The 24,064-nt window shown below is 32.8% G+C and overlaps 2 protein-coding genes across 2 annotated transcripts; both read left to right on the forward strand.

The window, feature by feature from the left end:
* The first annotated feature begins 507 nt into the window (after positions 1–507).
* On the forward strand, positions 508–8,071 carry LOC111416948 (cytosol aminopeptidase-like). The gene is made up of 4 exons (XM_023049080.2): positions 508–769; positions 876–991; positions 1,053–1,544; positions 6,256–8,071. The coding sequence occupies exons 1-4, from the start codon at positions 644–646 to the stop codon at positions 7,115–7,117; spliced, it is 1,596 nt and encodes a 531-aa protein (XP_022904848.1). The 5' UTR covers positions 508–643; the 3' UTR covers positions 7,118–8,071.
* Positions 8,072–23,340: 15,269 nt separating this feature from the next.
* On the forward strand, positions 23,341–23,991 carry LOC139429525 (uncharacterized). The gene has a single exon (XM_071195298.1). The coding sequence runs from the start codon at positions 23,341–23,343 to the stop codon at positions 23,989–23,991; it is 651 nt and encodes a 216-aa protein (XP_071051399.1).
* Positions 23,992–24,064: the final 73 nt, after the last annotated feature.

Below are 24,064 nucleotides of genomic sequence, written 5' to 3' on the forward strand. Positions count from 1 at the left end.
AGAAGGATTTCGGTTATATTAAAAAACTAAATATTTTGAATTATTAATTTAAAACATTATTTAATTTTGTAAATGTTCTTTGTAAAAAACTCATTTTTAATAAATAATTTTTTATGTAAATCTCAAAACATCGCGAAGTTAGTAACATAGTAATATGACGTGACGTTTAAATATTTTTGACACTAACATAACCAAAAAAAAAAGGAAATAAAAAATAAAGCGAAGTTAGTGATGAAATGAGTGGGATTTCTGGTATGTTAAAAAACTAAATATTTTTAATTATTAATTTAAAACTTTATTTAATTTTGTAAATGCTTTTTATAAAAAACCAATTTTTAATAAATAATTTTTGATCTAAATCTAAAAAAATCGCGAAGTTAGTAACAAAGTAATTTGACGTGACGTTTAAATATTTTTGACACTTCGCGTTACATTTAACTTTAAAATAATAGTGTGCCAAAAACAATTTTCACAAAGATCAAGATATACGTGAATAAAAAACCAAATGACTTTCGGGTAACCAACGATACGACGTTTACCATTTCATGTTGTATTTTTAAATCAAAAACAACAAAATCCGTTTGGTGTCGTCGTTAGTCTGGTCTAAATTTGCAATTGTAAAATGTGTAAAGTGTAACAACTGATGAAAATGTCGGTTATATTAGCGGGTTTGCGTAGGAAATATCACATTACCTTTAGATACGTTGTGCGTACGTTAGGGGGAGTACGAAATTTCAGTGCCGAAGGGACTGGGCAATGTGACGATAAGGTAAAATTCATTAATATAATTCAATAAATAACCAAAAAGGAGTCCGTTTTTGAAGGACCAAACCAGATTGTTCTTAAAATGGCGCTCATTTCTTTTTTGGTTACAGAAAGGTCTAATTGTCGGCGTATACCATAACGAAGAAACCGCGGAACCATGTTTTACCCCATCGGGACAAAAATACAATGATAAACTTAATGGGAAACTCTTCGATCTCGTTAAAGCGTAAAAAAATCCATCAAAGTCAAAAACGTCATTTTAATATTATTTTTTTTTTAATTCTTAGTGCTGGTGGTGAAATAAGACGCGGTGGAGCTCGTGTTTTCAACAACATCGACAATGAATTTTGGTCGGTTGCCGTCGTTGGATTGGGCAATGAAAAACTCGGTTATAACGAGCAGGAAGCAATTGATGAGGGTCTTGAAGCAACCCGCGTCGCCGCTGGTATCGGAGCCCAACGTTTGTTAAGTGAAGGCGTCAAACGGATCATGATTGAAGGTCTCGGACATCCGGAACAAGCGGCCGAGGGTAGTGCGCTCGCTTTGTGGCGATACCAAGATAATAAATCGCGAGATCAATGGATTCAAATTCCAACGTTGGAGCTGTTTGACGAACCCGACGCCGAGTCTTTTCAGAGGGGCCTCTTTAAAGCGGAATGTCAAAATTTAGCGAGGAGATTAAGCGACACCCCCGCTAATCAAATGACTCCGTTACATTTTGCTCAGGAAGCTGTTAATGAGTTGTGTCCTTGTGGTATTAAAGTTGAAGTTCACGATAGGTAATTATTAATTTATGTTGCAATATTAAATTTTGTACACGCTAACGTGTACGCAAATTAAAAAATTATATACACATGAAACGTCATTACAGCTATGACGTCACGTTTAGCGTGCTTATACTGAATATTATTTCGGTACACGTTAATAAATTGGAAGTTTTAAGCTTGTATTAAGTATTGTCGATTTCTTCTTACTATCTTAAGTTTATAATTTAATCATTCACTTTCAACAAAAGAGCATATTACATCGCACCCCGCACAGTGTTAGGAAGTTATGAATATCTGGCCAAAAATCTAATTACAACTAAATGAAGTTGAAACTCAGAGGCGGCGCTACCGGGGGGTGCCTCCGGGTGCCGCCTAAAAGGGGGCGCCGGCGCCTTTTTAATGTTTTCTCCAACAATTTCTTATCTTTCTTTTGCAGTATTTAGACCTGCCAGCAGTAGCTAGTCTTCAGAAAGCAGTATTTAGTCTCCACAAAGCAATTTTAGTCTTTAGAAAACAGTATTTAGTGTTCCAGACGCTCTATTTAGACCTGTCGACAGTATCTAGTCTTTAGAAAGCAGTATTTAGTCTTCTAGAAGCAGTATCTAGTCTTCTGCCAAAGTTATGTATGTTTTCTCCAAAATATTTTATCTTTCTTTTGCAATATTTAGACCTGTTAGCAGTACCTAGTCTTCAGAAAGCGGTATTTAGTCTCCACAAAGCAATTTTAGTCGTTAGAAGGCAGTATTTAGTGTTCCAGAAGCTGTATTTAGACCTGTCGGAAGTATCTAGTCTTCAAAAAGCAGTTTTTAGTCTCCACAAAGCAATTTTAGTCTTTAGAAAACAGTATTTAGTGTTCCAGACGCTCTATTTAGACCTGTCGGCAGTATCTAGTCTTTAGAACGCAGTATTTTTAGTCTTCTAGAAGCAGTATCTAGTCTTCTGCCAAAGTTATGTATGTTTTCTCCAAAATATTTTATCTTTCTTTTGCAATATTTAGACCTGTTAGCAGTATCTAGTCTTCAGAAAGCAGTATTTAGTCTCCACAAAGCAATTTTAGTCGTTAGAAGGCAGTATTTAGTGTTCCAGAAGCTGTATTTAGACCTGTCGGAAGTATCTAGTCTTCAGAAAGCAGTTTTTAGTCTTCTAGAAGCAGTATCTAGTCTTCCGCCAACGTTATGTATGATTTCTCCAAGAATATCTTATCTTTCTTTTGCAGTATTTAGACCTGCCAGCAGTATCTAGTCTTCAGAAAGCAGTATTTAGTCTCCACAAAGCAATTTTAGTCTTTAGAAAGTAATATTTAGTGTTCCAGACGCTGTATTTCGACCTGTCGGCAGTATCTAGTCTTCAGAAAGCAGTATTTAGTTTTTAGAAGCAATATCTAGTCTTCTGCCAACGTTATGTATGTTAGAAAAGAAGAATCCAATTGGAAACACATCAACTCTTGAAATAAATAAATAATTGGTGTTTCCTGATTCTAATTTAGTTACAAATTCCTGCACCGAATAGAACTCGCCTTCCAATAACATTCTCTTCATAGTAATTTTAAATTGACTGTTATTTAATGATTTTATTTCGGATGGTATCAAGTTGTATAACTTTATGCCAACATATTTGAAAGAATTCTGGGATTTTTCTATCCTATGGTACGGAACCTGAATATCATTTTCGTGTCTGGTATGGTAGTCTTGTATACCATTTCGTATATATAGGTGTTTCTGTGTATGAATATGAGTCAAGCAGGTTAGTATGAAACAGCTAGGGTATCGTTAAAATTCCTAATTTTTTGAAAATTGTTCTACTCTAATTCCTTTAAAATTCTTACCGCTTTTTTCTGCAGTTTAAAGATATCGGTTATTTGACTAGATACCCCCCAAACTTCAATTCCATACGTTGCCATACTGTGGAAGTAGGCGTAGTAAACTACTTTAGCTATATCTGATGATAAATTCTTGGTCACAACTCTTAAACAATAAACAAACTTGCTAGTTTCTTTTTTAGTTCATTAATATGCTCTGTCCAGGTTAAAGTTTCTGACAACGTAATACCCAAAAATTTAGCACTTTTATTTGTCACATCATCGTTCATTTTTGTATAAAAGATCAGCACCTTGGTTTTTTCCTCATTAAGTTTAAGTTTGTTAAAATTGATTCTTTTAGCATCGTTTAATGTTTCTGAAGTTTTAAGTTTTAAATCGGTTATATTTCCGCCATAATTTATAAAGGTCGTATCATCAGCGTAGAGACACAGTGAATCCGATTGAATGTTACCAGGCGAATCATTAATGTATAACAGAAACAATATTGGTTACAATACTGATCCCTGCGGTACACCAGCCTTGACACAATTCCATTTTGATATTTCTGATCAAGGTAGGAACTGAGTAATATTTTTATACCTCCCTTCATTCCATACGCACTTACTTTTTCTATCAAAATTTTATGATCCACCAGATCAAACGCCTTAGTGAAATCGCAGAAAGCAATTTGTGTAAACCTTTATTCATCAAAACCGTCAAGAATCAATTGTAGGAGAGCTGTAGTTGTCGATTTTTGAGGTTGGTACCCATATTGATATTTTGTTATGCGTCATAATCTTCTGCTTTATAATCGATTCAATAATTTTTGACATAGTTGGCAAGATAGAAATTGGCTGATATTTACTACAGTCATTTTGATCTACAGGTTTCTTTATTGGGACTATTTTGGCAAATTTTAGTTCTTCTGGAAAAATTCCTTCAACCAGGCATTTATTTATAACTATCGTTAGTTGATTTATTATTAATTCGTTTATTTCTTTGAGTAGCCTTACTGACACTCCATATATGTTTTTGTTGTTTTCAAACATCTTATTATTTTTATAATGTCTTGATCTTTGACAATCTTATTATTTATTTTCTTTTTTATTAAAGAGGCTGGATCGATACTTGGATTTCCAATGCTGTTTGTAATCACGGTTGATGTGCTAGATAAAAAGTTGTTGATATCATCAGGCAGTCTTCCTCATTCTTACATTTTATTTGTCCCGTTTTCTTCTTTGTTATTTCCCAGGCCGCCGCTATTTTATTATCTGAGTTATAAACATATTTACTTATAGCACTTCTCTTTGCTTGATCAACATGCTTTCTATATTCTTCTTTCAGGTGTTTGTATAACTTTTTGTGTCTTTCATCGTTCGTCACATCAATTACTGTCTACAAGGCACTCAAATAATTTTTGTACTGATCTAGCTTATCAATTTCCCATTTTATTTATCTTTATGGTATCAGTAGATTTTCTCACACTTACCTTTGGAAAAGCTTCATTGTAGCAATTCATAAATGTGGTGTGAAAAAATGTGTAGCTTGCCTGAGCATCTAAGTTTTTATTATTTAAAGCACCCCAGTCAATTGTTTTAATAAATGTTTAAAGTTGCAAATGGTTTTTTCGTTTATTTTTCTGCACTGGATTATTTTTTGTATTTTCTTACCGGCTGACAGTGAAAATACCAACGATTGCGCCAAATGATCCCCCAAATGAAAGTTAATTGTATCTGTTTTATATATTTCCACGAATTTATGTGCAAAGATATTATCAACGCATCTTTTTCCTCCTACTCTGAATGGTTTGTCGAATACGAGTTGTAAACCATATTCAGCCATTACTGCCATTAATCTATCACTCACGTTAGATTTTTCATTTATACAAACATTATAGTCCCCCATAATAAATATGGTTTTGTGCTGTTGAGTTTCTGTCAGGTAATCAAGAATGCTTTCCATCCTATCAAGGAACTCTTGTTTATCTCCATTTGGTGGATGATATACCAGAACGATGATATGGAACAAAGTTATAGACACCTTTCTTTATTATAGACTGACAAATCCAATGGTTCTGGTGTGTATGTTCATGTTTAATATAAAAACATGCATATGTTTTGCATTAAAGTCTCCTCCAAGTATAAATTTGTTGTCGAGATGTAGTAGAATTTCCTGATAATCTTCTCTTTTGAGATTATGTCTCGATGGTATGTACGTTGCTCCTACAGATATTAAGCCATTAGCAACTTTTACCACTGTATCAATATTGTATTGTATTATATCAATATTTATCAATATTGTTTTCTTTAAGTATTATTGGTAGTGTGTTTTGATGCTGTCGAAGACCATTGGAATTCCACAGCATTATCTTTATTTGATTTCTTTGGCTTTAGTGCATTCGTTGGTCCAGTGTTCACCAGCACATTTAACACATCTCGGATTTTTGTGGCAGTAAGTTTTAGTGTGACACCTTTTGCACTGGGGCATTTGTTTTGGCTTTTTGTACTCTTCGATTTTGACACGCATTCCTAATATATTTGACCATATCACCATGAACGCGTTTTGGTTTAATTTACACTTTAATATTTTTGTGCTGCCCCAATCGTTCTGCTGTCCTTAATAACACATTTTTGTTTTTTTTCTATTTCATATTGTCTCAAACTTTTGATGAAGTCATTACAAGAATGAAGTAGTTGGCCACATTTCATTTTTAATAATCTTTAACAACTAAATATGTATCGTTGTTCGAAAAGCGTAACACATCACTTTATTAACTGAAGTGACACTTTCCCGAGAAAATTCGACAATACCAACATCAAAATTATTAAGTTCTAACGTGCACCAAAAAATATTCCGTATGTGCACGCTAAACGTGACGTCATCGCTGTGATGACGTAGACACTTCCTAAAAAATTGTTTTTTTAGGGATTGGATTGAAATGAAAAAGATGGCTGCGTTTATGGCGGTAGCACGTGGATCGTGCGAACCTCCTATTTTTTTAGAAATCAGTTATTGCGGTGGCCCCCCGGATCAAAAACCTTTCTTGATAGTCGGAAAGGGAATCACCTTTGACAGTGGTGGTCTTTGTATCAAAACGTGCGCAGGAATGGATATTTACAGAGCGGATATGTGTGGAGCTGCCTGTATTGTAGGGGCGATTAGAGCTGCCGCCGCTTTAAGTTTACCGATTAATATTAATTGTTGTATACCGTTGTGCGAAAATATGCCCAGTGGTATGGCGATGAAATGTGGCGATTTGGTGATGGGACTTAATGGAAAGAGCATTATGATTGAGGACACCGATAATGAGGGGCGATTAATTATGGCGGACGCCCTCGTTTATGGGCAATCCCAGTATAAGCCGAGATTAATTATTGATTTGGCCAGCTTAACACCCGGTATTCGTTCGGCTTTGGGGGCTTCAGCTTCCGGCGTTTTTTGTAATTCTCAAACTATGTGGTCACAAGTAAGAAAAGCTGGAGTAATAACCGGCGACAGAGTATGGAGAATGCCTTTATGGAAATTTTACACAAGAAAAGTAACCGATTATCACTCGCACGATGTAAATAATCGAGGATGGGGTTACGGTGATCCATGTTTGGGAGCGGCGTTTTTGAATGAATTTGTAAATTGTGTCGATTGGATTCACTTTGATATAACTGGTGTCGGGATGTTGTGCCATGAAAAAGTTTATCCTTATTTGACGTCTGGTAGGATGACGGGAAGACCGACGAGGACGTTAATTCAACTGTTGTATCAACTGGCGTGTCCTCAACCAGAAAAATAAAATTGGAGGCTCGCTTTAAAAACAAAAAAAAATAACTGTTAGTTGAGTATCGTGTGCGCCTGGCTCTGACTTGTTCTTTTACAATAACGTCTAAAACAATTTAACGCAAGCCCTTCAATAACAAATAATTTTTGCCATCTATTTATCTCTACTCATCATCTATTAAAATTTTACACATTCGAAAATACAGCATCGCCACTAAGTTACCTCTCAATCTTTTCTTTTTCGGTCAGTCTCCTTTCCGTTCAGTGAAACACGTAAAACAAGCAGTGAATTTTTAATACTTTAATATTTTTTTTAGGTCTTTTTGATTGTTTCTCAATCTTTAAATTCCCAAGTTTGAATTTAACAATAATTTTTTATTACCTTTTTTCTTTTGTGGGTTCTTTTTTTTTGCAAGTGCACGAGTGATTGTAAGTGGGAGACTTGAAAAAACAGGCAGACTGGTCACCTGCCAAGTTTAAACCGGTTCTAACCTCATCTTTGGGGCGGCCTGTTTAAATTCTTAAATCTTCTCAGCGAACATTATCAATTTACAATATTCCTATAATAGTTTTTTTTTCTCTTTTTCTCTCTGAACTGGATTGCAATAAGTACGGTACGAAACAGCCTGTACTATTATTAATTTTTAATATAAATTTCCTTTTTTTCAATTCGGCCCATTTAATATAATTTTCCTGTTGAAAATTAATTATTTTTGGCTCCGCGTTTTGCTTCTCTCTGAAACCCGTTCCCTTTTCTCTTCCGTACCCCACGCACTTTATTACAATACCTTTACACATTTTACACATGATGTCTTAGTTTTTTTTATATCTATACCGTCGAGCTAATATGTTTTATTGGGCTAACGGGAAAATTGGATGTTTTTTTTAATTTTTTTTTTACATAATACATATATTATTATGATTTATTATAAAACAAAATGATGCTAAAATAGATGGTGAAGCAGTATAATTTCTGTCTTTTATTTATTAATTTTAAACCATTCAATTAAAATATTTCAAAAAAGTTAACAAAATAAAATTGTTAATAGTGGAACGGATAATGATTTTTGAAAACGGCTTGTTGCATTAAAAAGAGGATTTTAATTAATAATTGGAAAAAAATAAATGAAATTTTTTTGTTAGATTTGTTGGACTTGTATGTTGAAATTTTATATCAAGAAGCAATCCCAATCAAGCAATTAAAGCAATCAAGAGTGCGTTAAGGTTTTACGAGTAGTTACATATAAAACAAGTGAACGTTATTATTTATTAGTTGTCAATATAAAAAGATAATAAAAAGGTTTGTTAAAACTGTTAAAACATATCACGCATAATTTTAATAGGTTATGGGCCCAGATATAAAACAGTAATAAAAATAAACCTTTATAAGAAGACAAACTAAAATAAATTAAAAAAATGTCTACAAGTTTTAAAATTGATCCTCTTAAAAAGAATAATTGGGAAACATGGAAGTTGCAAATGGAAGCCATATTAATTAAAAATGACGCATGGGAGTATGTAAATGGAACATTAAAAAAACCAACTTTAATAGCGGAAAATGATGAATCAATCAAAAAAATTAGAGAATGGGAAATAAAGGACAGTAAAGCACGATCAGACTTAATACTGTCTATGAACCCTACAGAATTAAAACAAATAAAACATTGTTTAACATCGTATGAAGTATGGAAGAAACTAGAAACAATACATCAATCAAGCGGACCGGCTAAAAAGGCATTTCTATTAAAAAAATTGACGTTATCAAAAATGAAAGACGGAGAAAATATAAATGAATATTTAAATAATTTCTTTGATACTGTAGACAAACTAAAAGAAATGAATTTAGAAATTAACGAAGATCTACTTACAATAATCATGTTATATAGTTTGCCAGAAAAATTCGAAAATTTCCGTATTGCCATTGAAACCAGAGACGATCTCCCAAAACCTGAGGAACTGCGAATTAAGATACTGGAAGAATATGAAGCAAGAGAAGAAAGAGAAAATAAACAAACCGAAGGAAATGTATTATATGTTAATAAACCAAAAACATTTAATAGAGGATATTTTCAAAAACCAAATGAAAATAAATTTAAAAATGAAATGTTCAAATTTAAATGTCATATTTGTGGAAAAATAGGACATAAATCAATAGATTGTTATTTTAATCAAAAGAAGAAAGTCTTCAAACAATCTAATAGTTCAACATTATATATTAATGAATCAAAAGCAATGATAAATGAAGAAGAAAAGAAAAAGCAAGTTTGGTGTCTCGACAGCGGATGTACTATCGCCCCAACCTTATTTACTACATGGCGTAATGGACAGAAAACAAATCCCCCGCACGGTCGCTTTGCCGAGTACGGCCGAAGAATCGGAGACTGGAGGGGCGTACTCATTTTCTCTCGAACCTTTGCTCTAGCCTTGTCGTCTCTTCAACCCTGAAGTGCCGGGCGCCCGACGCCAGCTTAAAGTCGAGCGCGCCTTGGATTCGAACAAAAATACACAATTTCGTTTTTACAATTCAAATAACTGGACCTATGTTATGACGTAGTCGATATTAAAAATTCATAAACTAGTCAAATATATTCATTAAAATAAAATAATTGAACTTTAATAAGTGAAAAAAATTGTTTCTTAATTTTAAATACGTTTCTGTACTGTATATCTTCGTAAAGTTAAAGAATTTAGCTAAATTCGATGTAAAAATCGTCTCTTAATTTCCATTAGTAATATTTTTTTCTATTTTTTATTCTATTTATATTCTATTTATTATTCTTTATTTTATAGAAAGTCTCAATAATTTCAAGCCATTTACGACCATTAATGCGTTTACGCACCGTTTCTTTACATTTTTTTGCGTATTTTTGACATAAAGCTCTTGCGATTTTTTTTTTCTTGAGTTGATATATTTTTTTGTAATAAGTCTTAAAATTTTACAATAATTTCTCACCTTCATCGTAAATGGGTAAATAATAAACTTTTTATTTTTTGTACACTTTAGTAATGTTAAAAAATTTATTACCTTATTCACATAAGGTAATATAAATTTTCTTGATAGAAAAAATTTCGAATTTTGTTGATGTTACAAGATGGTCTGACCATCTTGTAACATCTACCACAAAAGATGTCCATGCGGAGTTAAATCTTTAAAGTTTTGTAAAAGAATTTTTACATGTATTTTAAGTAAATTTTGTGACAGTAATAATTTTAATTTGTTCACCGCTTTATATTTTCGATGTTAATTTCCTGTAAGATACAATGACTTTTGTCTCTGATGATGGCTTTTGCCGAAACTAGTTAGACAACAAAAATATAAATAAACCAGTAAAAGTACAACAAAATTCGAAATTTTTTCTATCACGTTAAACAAACTGGTATAATGGATATTAACTTCAATTTCAACCGAATATAAATTTTCTGTTGAAACTACCTGTAAACTGAATTTTATAGATTGTTATTTATGAGCATGATAATATTCCATATTATAATGAAAAACCATTTGATTTTGAGTATATAATTCATTTATTTACAAAGAAAATTTTATTAATAATAAAGATAGAGTGTGGGACTACAATTAATTAGCCCCTGCTACCCACTAAACCCCCCCCCCCCTCTTCTCCCGGACCACCCGGATTTCTGCGGAAGTCGTTATATCCAGGATTCAATTGCAAGAAAAAAAATATTGATGGTTACTATTAATTTTATTAAGGTTGTCTCAACGTACCGGCTTTGGAAGGGGCTCTTCATCCCGCGGGATGAAGAGTTTTATCTTTTTCGTCTTGAGGACCACAGCCAGGTATGCGCTTATTGTTTCTCACTTGGTTTTGTCGGTCAGCATTGAAAAAATTAAAAAGATTTCATCAAATATTAAGAACAGTTTAATAATAAAAATTATACCTATTTAATAATGAATAAAATTTGTTGTCAAAATTTAATAATGGGTGTATAACCCGTTATTATTTTGACATTCTTCTAATCGGGATGTCATTGAGCCGACCAATCGCTGACATAAATCCGCGGGGGGGTTTTTAGTGGGTAGCAGGGGCTAATTAATTGTAGTCCCATACTCTATCTTTATTATTAATAAAATTTTCTTTGTAAATAAATGAATTATATACTCAAAATCAAATCGTTTTTCATTATAATATGGAATATTATCATGCTCATAAATAACAATCTATAAAATTCAGTTTACAGGTAGTTTCAACAGAAAATTTATATTACCTTATGTGAATAAGGTAATAAATTTTTTAACATTACTAAAGTGTACAAAAAATAAAAAGTTTATTGTTTACCCATTTACGATGAAGGTGAGAAATTATTGTAAAATTTTAAGACTTATTACAAAAAAATATATCAACTCAAGAAAAAAAAATTCGCAAAAGCCTTATGTCAAAAATACGCAAAAAAATGTGAAGAAACGGTGCGTAAACGCATTAATGGTCGTAAATGGCTTGAAATTATTGAGACTTTCTATAATATTAAACGGTTAAAATGTCATTTTAAATGAGATTAGAAAAAAATATTACTAATGGAAATTAAGAGACGATTTTTACATCGAATTTAGCTAAATTCTTTAAGTTTACGAAGATATACAGTACAGAAACGTATTTAAAATTAAGAAACAATTTTTTTCACTTATTAAAGTTCAATTATTTTATTTTAATGAATATATTTGACTATTTTATGAATTTTTAAAATCGACTACGTCATAACATTGGTCCAGTTATTTGAATTGTAAAAACGAAATTGTGTATTTTTGTTCGAATCTAAGGCGCGCTCGACTTTAAGCTGGCGTCGGGCGCCCGACACTTCAGGGTTGAAGAGACGACAAGGCTAGAGCAAAGGTTCGAGAGAAAATGAGTACGCCCCTCCAGTCTCCGATTTTTCGGCCGTACTCGGCAAAGCGACCGTGCGGGGGATTTGTATTCTGTCCCTTACGCCATGTAGTAAATAAGGTTGGGGCGATAGTACATCTCATATGAGTGGTGAAAAAGAAAGTTTTGAAAAGATACATAAAACGTCGAAAGAATTAAAATTAGCCAATAATCAAAAAACGTCCGTTGAAGGAATTGGCAAAATAAAAATAAATCTAAAGAATAATTTTTCAATAGATCAAGTCCGACTCGAAAACACATTATATGTACCAAGTTTGCGCACGAATTTATTATCTGTAGCTAAAATTACAGATCATGGATATGATGTTAAATTTACAAAAAATAGAGCATTTATAATTAATAAAAGAAACAGAAATGTACTAGGAATAGCAGATAGAAAAGGAGACTTATACTTTATTGAAAAAGAAGAAGAAGCAAATTTAATAAAAGATGAAAGCAAAGTTCAAGACTGTCATTATAAATTAGGACACTTAAATGAAAAATCTCTTCAAGGAGTCTTAAAGAAAACAAAAATCTTGAATTTTAACGAGAAAAACAAGCTGAAACCCTGTGAATGGTGTATCGTTGGAAAACATGTGCAAACAAAATTTCCTTCATCTACAAAAGTAAGAACGAATCAACCTTTACAAATTATTCACACCGATATATGTGGTCCAATGAGAACAGAATCAAAAGGAGGTAAGAAGTATTTCGTGATTTTTGTAGATGATTACACACGATATACTGAAGTTTATTTTATTCGAAATAAAAACGAAGTTAAAGATATTTTTAAAATGTATAAAGCTCAAGTCGAAAATAATACAGGTTATAAAATTAAACATTTACAATCTGATAACGGTACTGAGTATTGTAATAAAAAATTCGATGAATTCCTGGAGAAACATGGTATTAAACGAAGATTAACAGTTCCGTACACTCCCCAACAGAACGGAATAGCAGAAAGAAAAATTAGATCGCTAGTAGAAACTGCAAGATGTAATTTACTTCAATCGAACTTACCACCATCATTTTGGGCAGAAGCAATCAACGCAGCAAATTACATAAGAAATCGATGTCCTTCAAATGGAATTAATGGAGAAATTCCTTATGAAAAGTGGACTAATTCAAAACTAAATTTAAAACACTTACAAATTTTCGGAAGTCCTGTGTATGTTCTAAACAAAGCTCCAAACAAAAACAAATTTGAACCTAGATCCGTACGAGGAATATTTGTCGGATATTCCGACACAGCGAAAGCATATAGAATTTATATTCCAAATAAAAGAAACGTAATATTTAGTAGAGACGTAAAATTTTTAAAAAAAGAAAATGTAAATATTGAAGATTTTTTGTTAGAACAAGAAAAGAAACAAACATAAGAAATATTGGTAGAATTCCCAATCATTAGTGAAAATATAAATCAAGAAAAAATAGAAAATACACCGTCAAGTCCAGAATTAAACCCACAAGATCGAATACACTTAAATCAAAATGAAAAGTGTGAAAAAGAAACTACAGAAAAAGAAATTGAATTGAAAAGAGGAAGAGGCAGACCTAAATTAGAAAAAACTGGTAAAAAAGGTAGACCTAGAAAAATTTACAAATTGAAGATAGAAAATGAACCAGATGAAATAATAAATATTAAAAACCAAGATAAGATAAATGTGTTAAAAACAACGACTACTACGTACGACGATACAAATTTGGAAGGAAATATTGGAGAAATTTCTTTAAAGGAAGCTTTAAAAGAAGACGAAGAAGAATGGAAAAAAGTAATAAGAAATGAAGTAACAGCTCTGATCAAGAACAAGACGTGGGAATTGGTTGAAAAACCAAAAAATAAAAACATAATCGGATGCAAATTAATATTAAAGAAAAAATTAAATCAAGACGGTTCTTTAGAAAAATGCAAAGCTAGAATAGTAGCAAAAGGCTTCACGCAGCAGGAAGGAATTGATTTTCATGAAACCTATTCACCAGTAACAAGGTTAAGCTCTATAAGAAAATTAATTGCTATAGCTGTAGAACATAATATGCACATACAACAAATGGATGTTATCACAGCATATTTGAACGGTGAAATTAGTGAAGAAATTTATATGAAAACACCAGATTTATTTAAAGAAACCTTAGAAGAAATAATAGAAATTAAAGAAGCCAATGAAGAAATTTTAAGAGACAGTAAGAAAATATTAAAAGAAATGGAAAATGGAAATAAAGTATGTAAATTAAATATGGTTTAAAGCAAGCCGGACTACAATGGTATAAAAAATTAGATAACAAATTAAAAGAAATTGGAATAAAACCAATCAATGCTGATCAATGTATTTATACGTCAAATGAAGAGGAACCACTTCTCGTCGCAATCTACGTGGACGATATAATAATAGCCTGCAAAAACGTAGAAAAAATTGAAAATTTCAAAAGGAAATTATCTCAATGTTTTGAGATGAAAGACTTAGGAAAAATACACTATTGTATTGGTTTAGAATTCTCGCATAGCCAAATCGAGGGGGAGACAACGATCAAAATTTCACAAAAGAAGTATATAAAAGATATTCTACAGCGATTTGGTATGGAAAACTCAAAACCAGTCAGTACACCAATGGACCCAAATACAAAATTACAAAAACCTGAAGTAAAAAACGAAGAAATAATGAAAAAGTATCCATATCAAAATCTGATCGAAAGTTTAATGTATGCATCAATTGGTACAAGACCAGATATTACATTTAGCGTTAACTTCTTAAGTCAATTTAACACAAATTACAACGAGAGTCATTGGATTGCCGCAAAAAGAGTGTTAAGGTATTTAAAAGGAACAATAAATTTGGAACTAACTTATAGAACGTCAGGGAAAGAAATGGAATGTTATGCAGATGCAGATTGGGGATCATCTATAGATGATAGGCGCTCCTATACTGGCTATCTGTTTAAAATGGCAAATGCAGCAATCTCGTGGGAAACTAAAAAACAAAGGACTGTTGCTTTATCAAGCACAGAAGCCGAATACATGAGCCTTACTGAAGCGGCTAAAGAAGCACTGTATGAGAAAAAATTCTTATCGGAATTAAAATTCAATTCAAAAAAACCAATCGTCCTTTACAATGATAATCAAAGTTGTCAAAAGTTGGCAAAAAACAACGTTTATCATAGTAGGACTAAACACATAGATATAAAATATCATTTCATAAGAAAAGCTTTGGAAGATAACGTTATCAATTTAAAATATTGTCAAACAGAAGAAATGATTGCCGACGTGCTAACAAAGCCGTTACCAAAACCCAAATTAGAAAAGTTTATAACTATGATTGGCCTTGAGGGGGAGTGTTGAAATGTTATATCATGAAGCAATCCCAATCAAGCAATTAAAGCAATCAAGAGTGCGTTAAGGTTTTACGAGTAGTTACATATAAAACAAGTGAACGTTATTATTTATTAGTTGTCAATATAAAAAGATAATAAAAAGGTTTGTTAAAACTGTTAAAACATATCACGCATAATTTTAATATTGTATCACATTGATGCGATAACAGCTGACATTATCGGTGCATTAACTACTTCTGTTAATATCTGCACTTGTGTGTCTTCAGAAATCGAACGACGACCAGTTCTTTTGCGGTCTTCGACGTTTCCACTTTCCAAAAGCTTATTTACAAGTTCTCTTAAATATATTCAACTAATTGGATGTTCAGGAAATCGAGGTTCAATTCCATGGCCTGCAAGGAGTCCTGATTTGACGCCCCTAGATTTTTATGTGTGGGCCCACATGAAGGAAAGAGTGTATGCAACACAAATCAATACTAGGGATGAATTAATAGAGAGAATCCAAAATGAAGCAAGTATTTTAAGAACTACAATTACAAATAAAATAACAAGGTCGGAAATAAGAAAAAGGGCTCAAGCATGTATTAGGAATAGAGGTGCAGTTTTTTAAGCAGACTTGACTGATAATTTTTACTAATAGGTACACTGAGGGAAATTATTATTGACTCTCAAGAAAAATTTATTCTTGAATGTATTTCTTAGAAACGAGTATAAGATACTCTTAAAACAAAAATATTAATTATAATATTAATAAATAAATAAGAATAGAAATATTATCGAATAAAGTATGTCATATTCTTAGCATTGAAGAATATCAATTTTTTGTATCAAAAAATCCATTCTACATGAATAAGTTTTTCTAAAAAGAAAGATACGTTATTCTTGACTTATGAAATCTATTTTCTATTTGTTTTCTTGAGAATCAAGAATATTTGTATACTTGCTTTGAGAATATGTGATTTTTCTTCACTCAACAAAATGATCTTCTTGTGGATATACAGGGTGTTACATCTCAGACGAGCCACCCCGTATATTTCTTTTCCCATAGTGATTAGAAAAGTTTCCCGAAACCCGTCGAATGATTTTGTTTGGGGGACATCTTTTGAGGCTTGAACGAGCAACCCCCTAAGAGGGAGTGCTTCAACCCCTCAAAATTGAATAGGGAAGAGGGGTTGAGTAATACTTCATTTGAAAGGTCTTGGAAGCCTCTTTACAACGGTGTATGAAAAACGTAAATTTGATGAACCGTTTTCGCCAAAACTCAATATTTTAGCTCAAATGAGCAATCTTGAATATTTTGGTTATAAATAAAAAAAATTGAATCTGCGTTTTTAAATCAAATGTTCAAATTGTCCTCCATTGACTTCCATACAATAATAAATTCTCTCAAACAAAAAATAAAAAAAAATCAAAACATTTCCATATGTTGGTTATAATACGTTTAAATCAATCTGTTGAGTTATTACTTTGCTGATTTGTTTAAAATTTTAAAAATAATTATGGTGTACACATTGCAAGAACGTGTTGAGCTGGTTAGCCTCTATTATCAAAATCAAAATTGTGCCCGAGCGACTGCAAGGATATTTAACCAAAACCATCCTGAACGTAGTTTTCGTCATAAGTACGTAATGGAATTGATTTCAAAATTTGTTGAGACGGATTCAGTAATGGATAAAAAAAGGGCACCCATTGGAATTGTGAATGATAAAGGAGCAGCGGTTGCAGTCTTGGGACATGTCCAACTTATGCCAAACACGCAATCTGTACGACAACTTTCTGCAGCTTCCGATCTAACGTTTTCAGAATTTTACATAAACACAAGTTCCATCCGTACAAAATTAAATTAATTCACGAATTAAATGATGATGATTTGGATCGAAGGCAAAGTTTTGCGAAATTATGGCCGAGCGTATCAACAATAACCCAAATTTCTTGTACAACGTTTGCTTTTCTGACGAATGCACTTGTTCACTTAATGGAGAGGTTAACCGGCATAACTGTAGAATTTGGAGCGATACAAATCCTCATGTATTTTGAGAAGCTCACACTCAACATCCGGAAAAGCTAAACGTTAGGGTAGGAATTTTGGGAGACCACATAATTGGACCTCTGTTTATCCTGGTAATTTAAATGGCGAAATTTATCTTGAAATGCTATTCGTTAATAACAGAAAAATTAGAAAACGATCCTCCACTACTTGAACAACAATTGCATTTCCAACAAGACGGAGCTCCTCCTCACTACGCCGCACCAGTTCGCCAATACCTCAATTTGCAATACCCCGGTCGTTGGATTGGAAGAAGAGGTCCTATAGAGTGGCCTGCCCGTTCTCCTGACCTGAACCTTCTGGACTTCTTCTTGTGGGGACAATCTTAAGTCCAAGATTTTTGTGACTCAGCCTGAAAATTTTGACGAACTACGCCAACGACTTGTAAATGAGTGTTCAAGCCTCAAATGACGTCAAAAGATGTCCCCCAAACAAAATCATTCGACGGGTTTCGGGAAACTTTTCTAATCACTATGGGTGTTGCGACTCTCGTTCATAGATGTAGTTAGTGAGAGATAGAAGGGCACACGTGTCGAGTTGTTACCCGCGAAAAGGGATCAGTCCGTTACGAGCAGCGATGACGGACGCTTCCAAACATTATATTTGAGTTAAAGAAAATAAATTAAAACAAAAATAGAAGCTTTTCATTCAACTACATACAGTCCACAACATTTTGGTCCTACAAACCGGATACGGGAGCAGTTTTCCGAAGAAATTGGTTATTACATCATCATTTAACGAACATTAGGCGCCATAGCCGCAGCTTTCGAGCCGGTCAAGGTCAGTCCTTTTTCTTTCTTTCCTTATCAGTCTTTCATCACAATGGAAGATTTACTCAAAAAACGAACTCTTATAAAATCTAAAATAACGAAATTCGAAACATTTTTAATCAACCAAGCAAACCAAAAAGCAGACGAATTAAAGGTTAGGTTGGATAACGTTGTTAATTTATTACCCGAATACGAATCCATTCAATTCAAAATCGAATCACTTGATTCAACACAAGAAAACGATAGAGAGGTATTTGAAGATAGATTTTACGAATTAATAACAGAAGCTCGTAAGATTCTTAATAGTTTTAACCCACAATTGGATACCCCTAGAATTTCTACCCCAATTAGTAGCAATGATAATTCAACCAGCAATAAATTAAATGTCAAATTACCAAAAATCACCCTTCCAGAATTTAACGGTCATTATGAAAAATGGCTACCGTTTATCGATGCGTTCAATGCATTAATCCATGAAAACGATGACTTGAACAAAACACAAAAGTTTTATTATCTCAGATCGTGTCTAAAAGGTGAAGCGTCTTACGTTATAGACTCTTTGGAGGCATCCGATAATAATTATACCGTAGCTATAGAGCTTTTAAAAAACCGATTTGAAAACAAACGGATTATCGTACAAGCACACATTCGAGAATTATTTTGAGTATTCAACAGTTCAGCGCGAATCTCACGTACACTTACGAAAATTAATTGACCATTTTCAAAAACACATCAGATCGTTAAAAACTTTAGGTCAACCAACGGAATATTGGGACACCTTACTAATTCACTTAATTTCAAATAAAATCGATACAAAAACTAAGCGAGCATGGGAAAGTTCTATTAAAACCAATGCAATACCAGACCTCAAACAGTTATTTGACTTTTTGTCTTCGCAGTGCATGATTCTTGAATCAGTAGAAAGAAAAGATAACAAATCCAACACAGTATCTTGTCTCCTTATAAATAAACCGAAATGTAGGTTATGCGACGGAAGCCATGCATTGTACCAATGTAAAACATTTTTGGATTTGACGCCAAAACAACGCCTCGAAAAGGTCAAGAATTTTAAACTTTGCATCAATTGCCTTAAACCCGGTCATATACACGAAAACTGTAAACTAGGTAATTGTAAGAAATGTAACAATGCTCATAATACCTTGTTGCATTTTGAAAAAAGTGACTTTTCTACTGCACGTTATTCTAATCCTCCAACGACAAGTGTGGTATCTGCACATACGATGAACAATAACAGTGAATATGTTTTATTGCCTACAGCTCTATTATGGGTAAAAAATGCAATGGGAAATTTAATCAGATGTCGGGCTTTAGTAGACTCCTGTTCACAATCAAATTTTATTACCACTGAACTTGCATCTAAATTGAATTTACAAAAAACTAAGGTTTTAGCATCCATTAACGGAGTTAATCAGTCGAACTTTAATGCATCTACTAGAACACAGACAGATATTTATTCATTAAACAAGCATTTTAACAAAAAATTGTCATTTTTAATAATTGATAAAATAACGGATAAGTTACCACAACAAAAAATTGATAAGGAGCGATTACAAATTCCTGAAAAATTACAACTCGCTGATCCTGATTTTCATAAACCCAACAGCGTAGATATTTTGCTAGGTGCTTCAGTTTTCTTTGAACTACTGTCAATAGGACAAATCAAATTGAATGGTAATGACGGACCCATACTCCAAAAAACAAAACTGGGTTGGATAATAGCAGGGAATATCCCATTTTCGTTGAATTGTAACTCTTGTTTTCTGATCACTCGTAAACCCATTAATGAGAATACTGCATTATTAAAACCTTTGGAAAAATTTTGGGAAATCGAGAAATCACCGAAGGTTAACCATTTATCTCCTGAAGACTTGGAGGTTGAGACTCACTTTCGTAATACTTATCAAAGAGAGACGGATGCTCGTTTTCAAGTTTCGTTGCCATTGAAGGACAATCCCCAAATTTTAGGTGAATCCTATGATATTGCAAAGCGACATTTAATCTCATTGGAAAACAAATTCCCAAAAAATTCAGAATTGGAGAAGAGTAAAAGGCTATTGGTCAAATTGGCTCAAGAACAAGAATTTAGCGAGGATATATCCAATTTAAAGGCCAAGGGAATTAAACTGACTAGTAAGTTGAAAACTTTAGATCCATTCTTAGACGAAGATGGTCTTTTGAGAGTGGGTGGTAGATTGGCAAACACTGATTTACCATTTTCACGTAAACATCAAATAATTTTACCCTCTAAACACAAATTAACTGAATTAATCATTCGACATAAACATTTGGAAAATTTACATGCTGGCGTTCAAACTCTTCTTTCGATTATAAGACTTGAATATTGGCCTGCAGACGGAAAAAATGTGATTAAAAAGATATTACGTTCATGCACAATTTGTTTTCGAGTAAAACCTAGATTCATTTTTCCAAAGATGGGTATGTTGCCCAAAGAACGAACAACACCAGTACGACCATTTACGAATGTAGGTGTGGATTATACCGGTCCTATACTAATCAAGGATGATAAATTAAGAAAGCGAAGGTTTATTAAGTCCTACGTTTGTTTATTTGTTTGTTTACCTACGAAGGCATTGCATTTAGAGTTGGTAACTGATTTGACATCTGACACATTTCTGAATGCATTTAAAAGATTTATGGATAGACGAGGTTTGTGTCGATGCTTATATTCCGATAATGCTACTAATTTTAAAGGGGCTAAGAGTGTAATGTATACTAATTTAGAAGATCTAGCTAAGGATCCTGATATTTCAAATTATTTTCGTGACAAAGGGGTCATTTGGCACTTCATTCCCGCAAGAAGCCCTCACTTTGGTGGGATTTGGGAAGCTGCGGTTAACCGGGTTAAGTATCATTTAATGAGAACAGTTGGTGATGAAAGACTAACCTATGAGACCTTTTCCACAGTTTTAATCCAAATTGAGTCAATCCTAAACTCAAGACCTTTACTTCCTTTATCCTCTGACCCTCAAGATTTAGAATTATTGACTCCAGGACATTTTTTGATTGGCACGGCCTTATTGGCAGTTCCTGAAGTAGATGTTTCAGAAATTCCTGCTAACCGATTAACAAATTACAAACAAGTCCAAAAATTACACCAATCATTTTGGAAAAGGTGGTCATTGGGGTATTTGCATACTCTACAACAAAGGACGAAGTGGAGATTCTACCGAGAAGATCTTGTCAAAATTGGAAGTATGGTTCTGCTTAAAGATGACAACCTCCCCCCAATGCAGTGGAAAACAGGAAGAATAGAAGAACTCCATCCTGGTCCAGACGGAAAGGTTCGTGTGGTGAAGATCCATACTTCAGGTGGAACTGTGTCTAGAAGTGTATCTACATCGAGTTTGTGTTTTACCAATAGAAGGACAGTAACTGACTTTATATATTATAGTTTCTTAAGTTTCTTCATGTGTTGTTTTTTTTATCTTTTGAAAGATAACTCTTTCAAGGCGGGAGTTATGTTGCGACTCTCGTTCATAGATGTAGTTAGTGAGAGATAGAAGGGCACACGTGTCGAGTTGTTACCCGCGAAAAAGGATCAGTCCGTTACGAGCAGCGATGACGGACGCTTCCAAGCATTATATTTGAGTTAAAGAAAATAAATTAAAACAAAAATAGAAGCTTTTCATTCAACTACATACAGTCCACAACAATGGGATAAAAAATATACGGGGTGGCTCGTCTGAGATGGAAGACCCTGTATAAGAATATGATAAGCTTGAGCCAAGAGTAATAATCTTCGTTCAATATATTTTTCTCTGTGTAGTCATACAATGAATAATGATTATTAAGCTATCTATAAGATACAATTTATCTCGTAGATAACAGGGTCGTGCGTACTACCACCTCCATTTATCTCATAGTTAAGAAATCCTTGAGATAACCAAGGAATCTAGGGATTTTTTGGTCTATTATGTTAAATTGACAGCTCTATGTGGTCAAAAGACCTACTATTAGGTATTTTGACGATATTCTAACCTGTTTAAATCTTAAAATTAAAATTTGGAAATGGAGACTGAGAAAAGGCGACAAACCGAACATCTTCTTGAATTTGTTATCAAACATAAAAACGTAATAGAAAACAAAAAAAGTGATGCAGTTACATGGCAAAGAAAGCAAAATGTATGTATATCTCGTATTATTGTATGTTAAAATGTGATGGTAAACAATAATGGCACAACTAACATGATGAACGACTGAAGATGCCAATTGTACACTCACTCCTGCAAAATCTAGCAACATGTTACTTATTGCATAAAACCGAAGAGTCAGCAACAAACGGTTTGAAGGAGGTACAGCATTATTACTAAAATTTTGATGAATTTTACATTAAATAATAGCAATCAACAAATTGCTTACGTCATGGATGGAGGTTTTATTACATCTTCTATTTGATTCAAAAGGTGATGAAAACTTTTTTTCGAGAGACGAAATCTCGTCATAAATTCAACATCTCAATGAATATTTAAATAGCCCTTATTATCCTTAATTCTAAAGTCGTTATAATAATTCGTTGATTTCTTCAAAAATTTGTTCTTCATCTCCAATGTCGAAGAAATTATCCATGATGATTTCATCTAATGTTAATTATTAATAGTTTTTTATTTAAGTTTATATTACTTTTCTTATTTTAACTGAACTAGTAAAACGCTCGAATTTTATACGTCAGTATAAATTCTATTTGAGGTTAGGTATCCGCAGTTATCCGTTAGATAGCAACGTATCCCACACCCAATGCACGGGTTACAGATATTTCAAAAGTTATCTCTTGGATAGCGGTATCTATAAGATAAATACAGTGGTAGTAAAACTTTAACTATGAGTGGTAGTAGTGGGCCTGTTCAAACATTCGAATAAATTTCTTTATGGTAATTCGATTATGCCCATCACTATTCTACAGTATGTTCATTAAAATAAATTTTTAATAATTTTAATTATTAATAAATCTCAATTTGGTTGTTTTCACAAAATTAACTATTAAAATGTTTATATCATTTATTTTAAAAATTAGTAAAACCTTCCTTCATTTCACAGAATTAAAAATTAAAATCATTAATAATTTAGTATTTAACTTAGTTCTCACTGAATCCATTCGATTAATTCGATTACCATTATTAATAAGTTCCTTATAAAAGCACCCGAACAAATTAAATTAACAAACGTTTCTTACAATATGTCAAAACAGCAAGATAAATTTTTCGATTTTAATAAATTTTGGTTTAAATGTTTTGGATTATGGGTCCCAGACGAAAAAGAGAAATCCTACAAACTTTTAATTTACACTTACAACGCGATTATAGTATCGTACTCGGTTATTTTATTCACGATCGCGCAAATTATAAGTATTCTCGATATTAATAACGACCGCGCGACGTTTATCAAAAATATAAACCTCGTCTCGAGTTTTTGCGTTACGAATTATAAAGTGTACATTTGGTTTTCGCGCAGAAAAGAGTTTCTGAGATTGTTTGAATTTGTCGAGGATAGTTTTAGTATTTTCGAGGAACACGACGATTTTAAACCGAGCGATATAATCGCGAAAAGACAACGTTTTAAAGATAATTTTCTAAAAGGATATTTGGGTTTGTCTTATTTCATATCATTTTTTTGTTTACTCAACGAGGTAACTCAAGTTTTATTGTCTGGGGAGAAATATTTCGTTTATTCCAACGAAACTGTAAGATTCGATTGTGATGTTGAGATACCATTTCAATGTTGGCTTCCTTTTGATCCTTTCCAATCGAAAATTAAACATTTTTTTGGGGTTTTTATGCAAGTTGTCGCCGTTATTCTTGGTGGATCGATTACAGTTTGTAAGAAATAAATATTTTTTTTATTTTTATGATTTATTTGATTTTTTTTAAGGTGTGGATACTTTGTATATGAGTGCCGTTTTG

This window comes from Onthophagus taurus, chromosome 3, assembly GCF_036711975.1.
Source record: "Onthophagus taurus isolate NC chromosome 3, IU_Otau_3.0, whole genome shotgun sequence".
Taxonomy (NCBI): domain Eukaryota; kingdom Metazoa; phylum Arthropoda; class Insecta; order Coleoptera; family Scarabaeidae; genus Onthophagus; species Onthophagus taurus.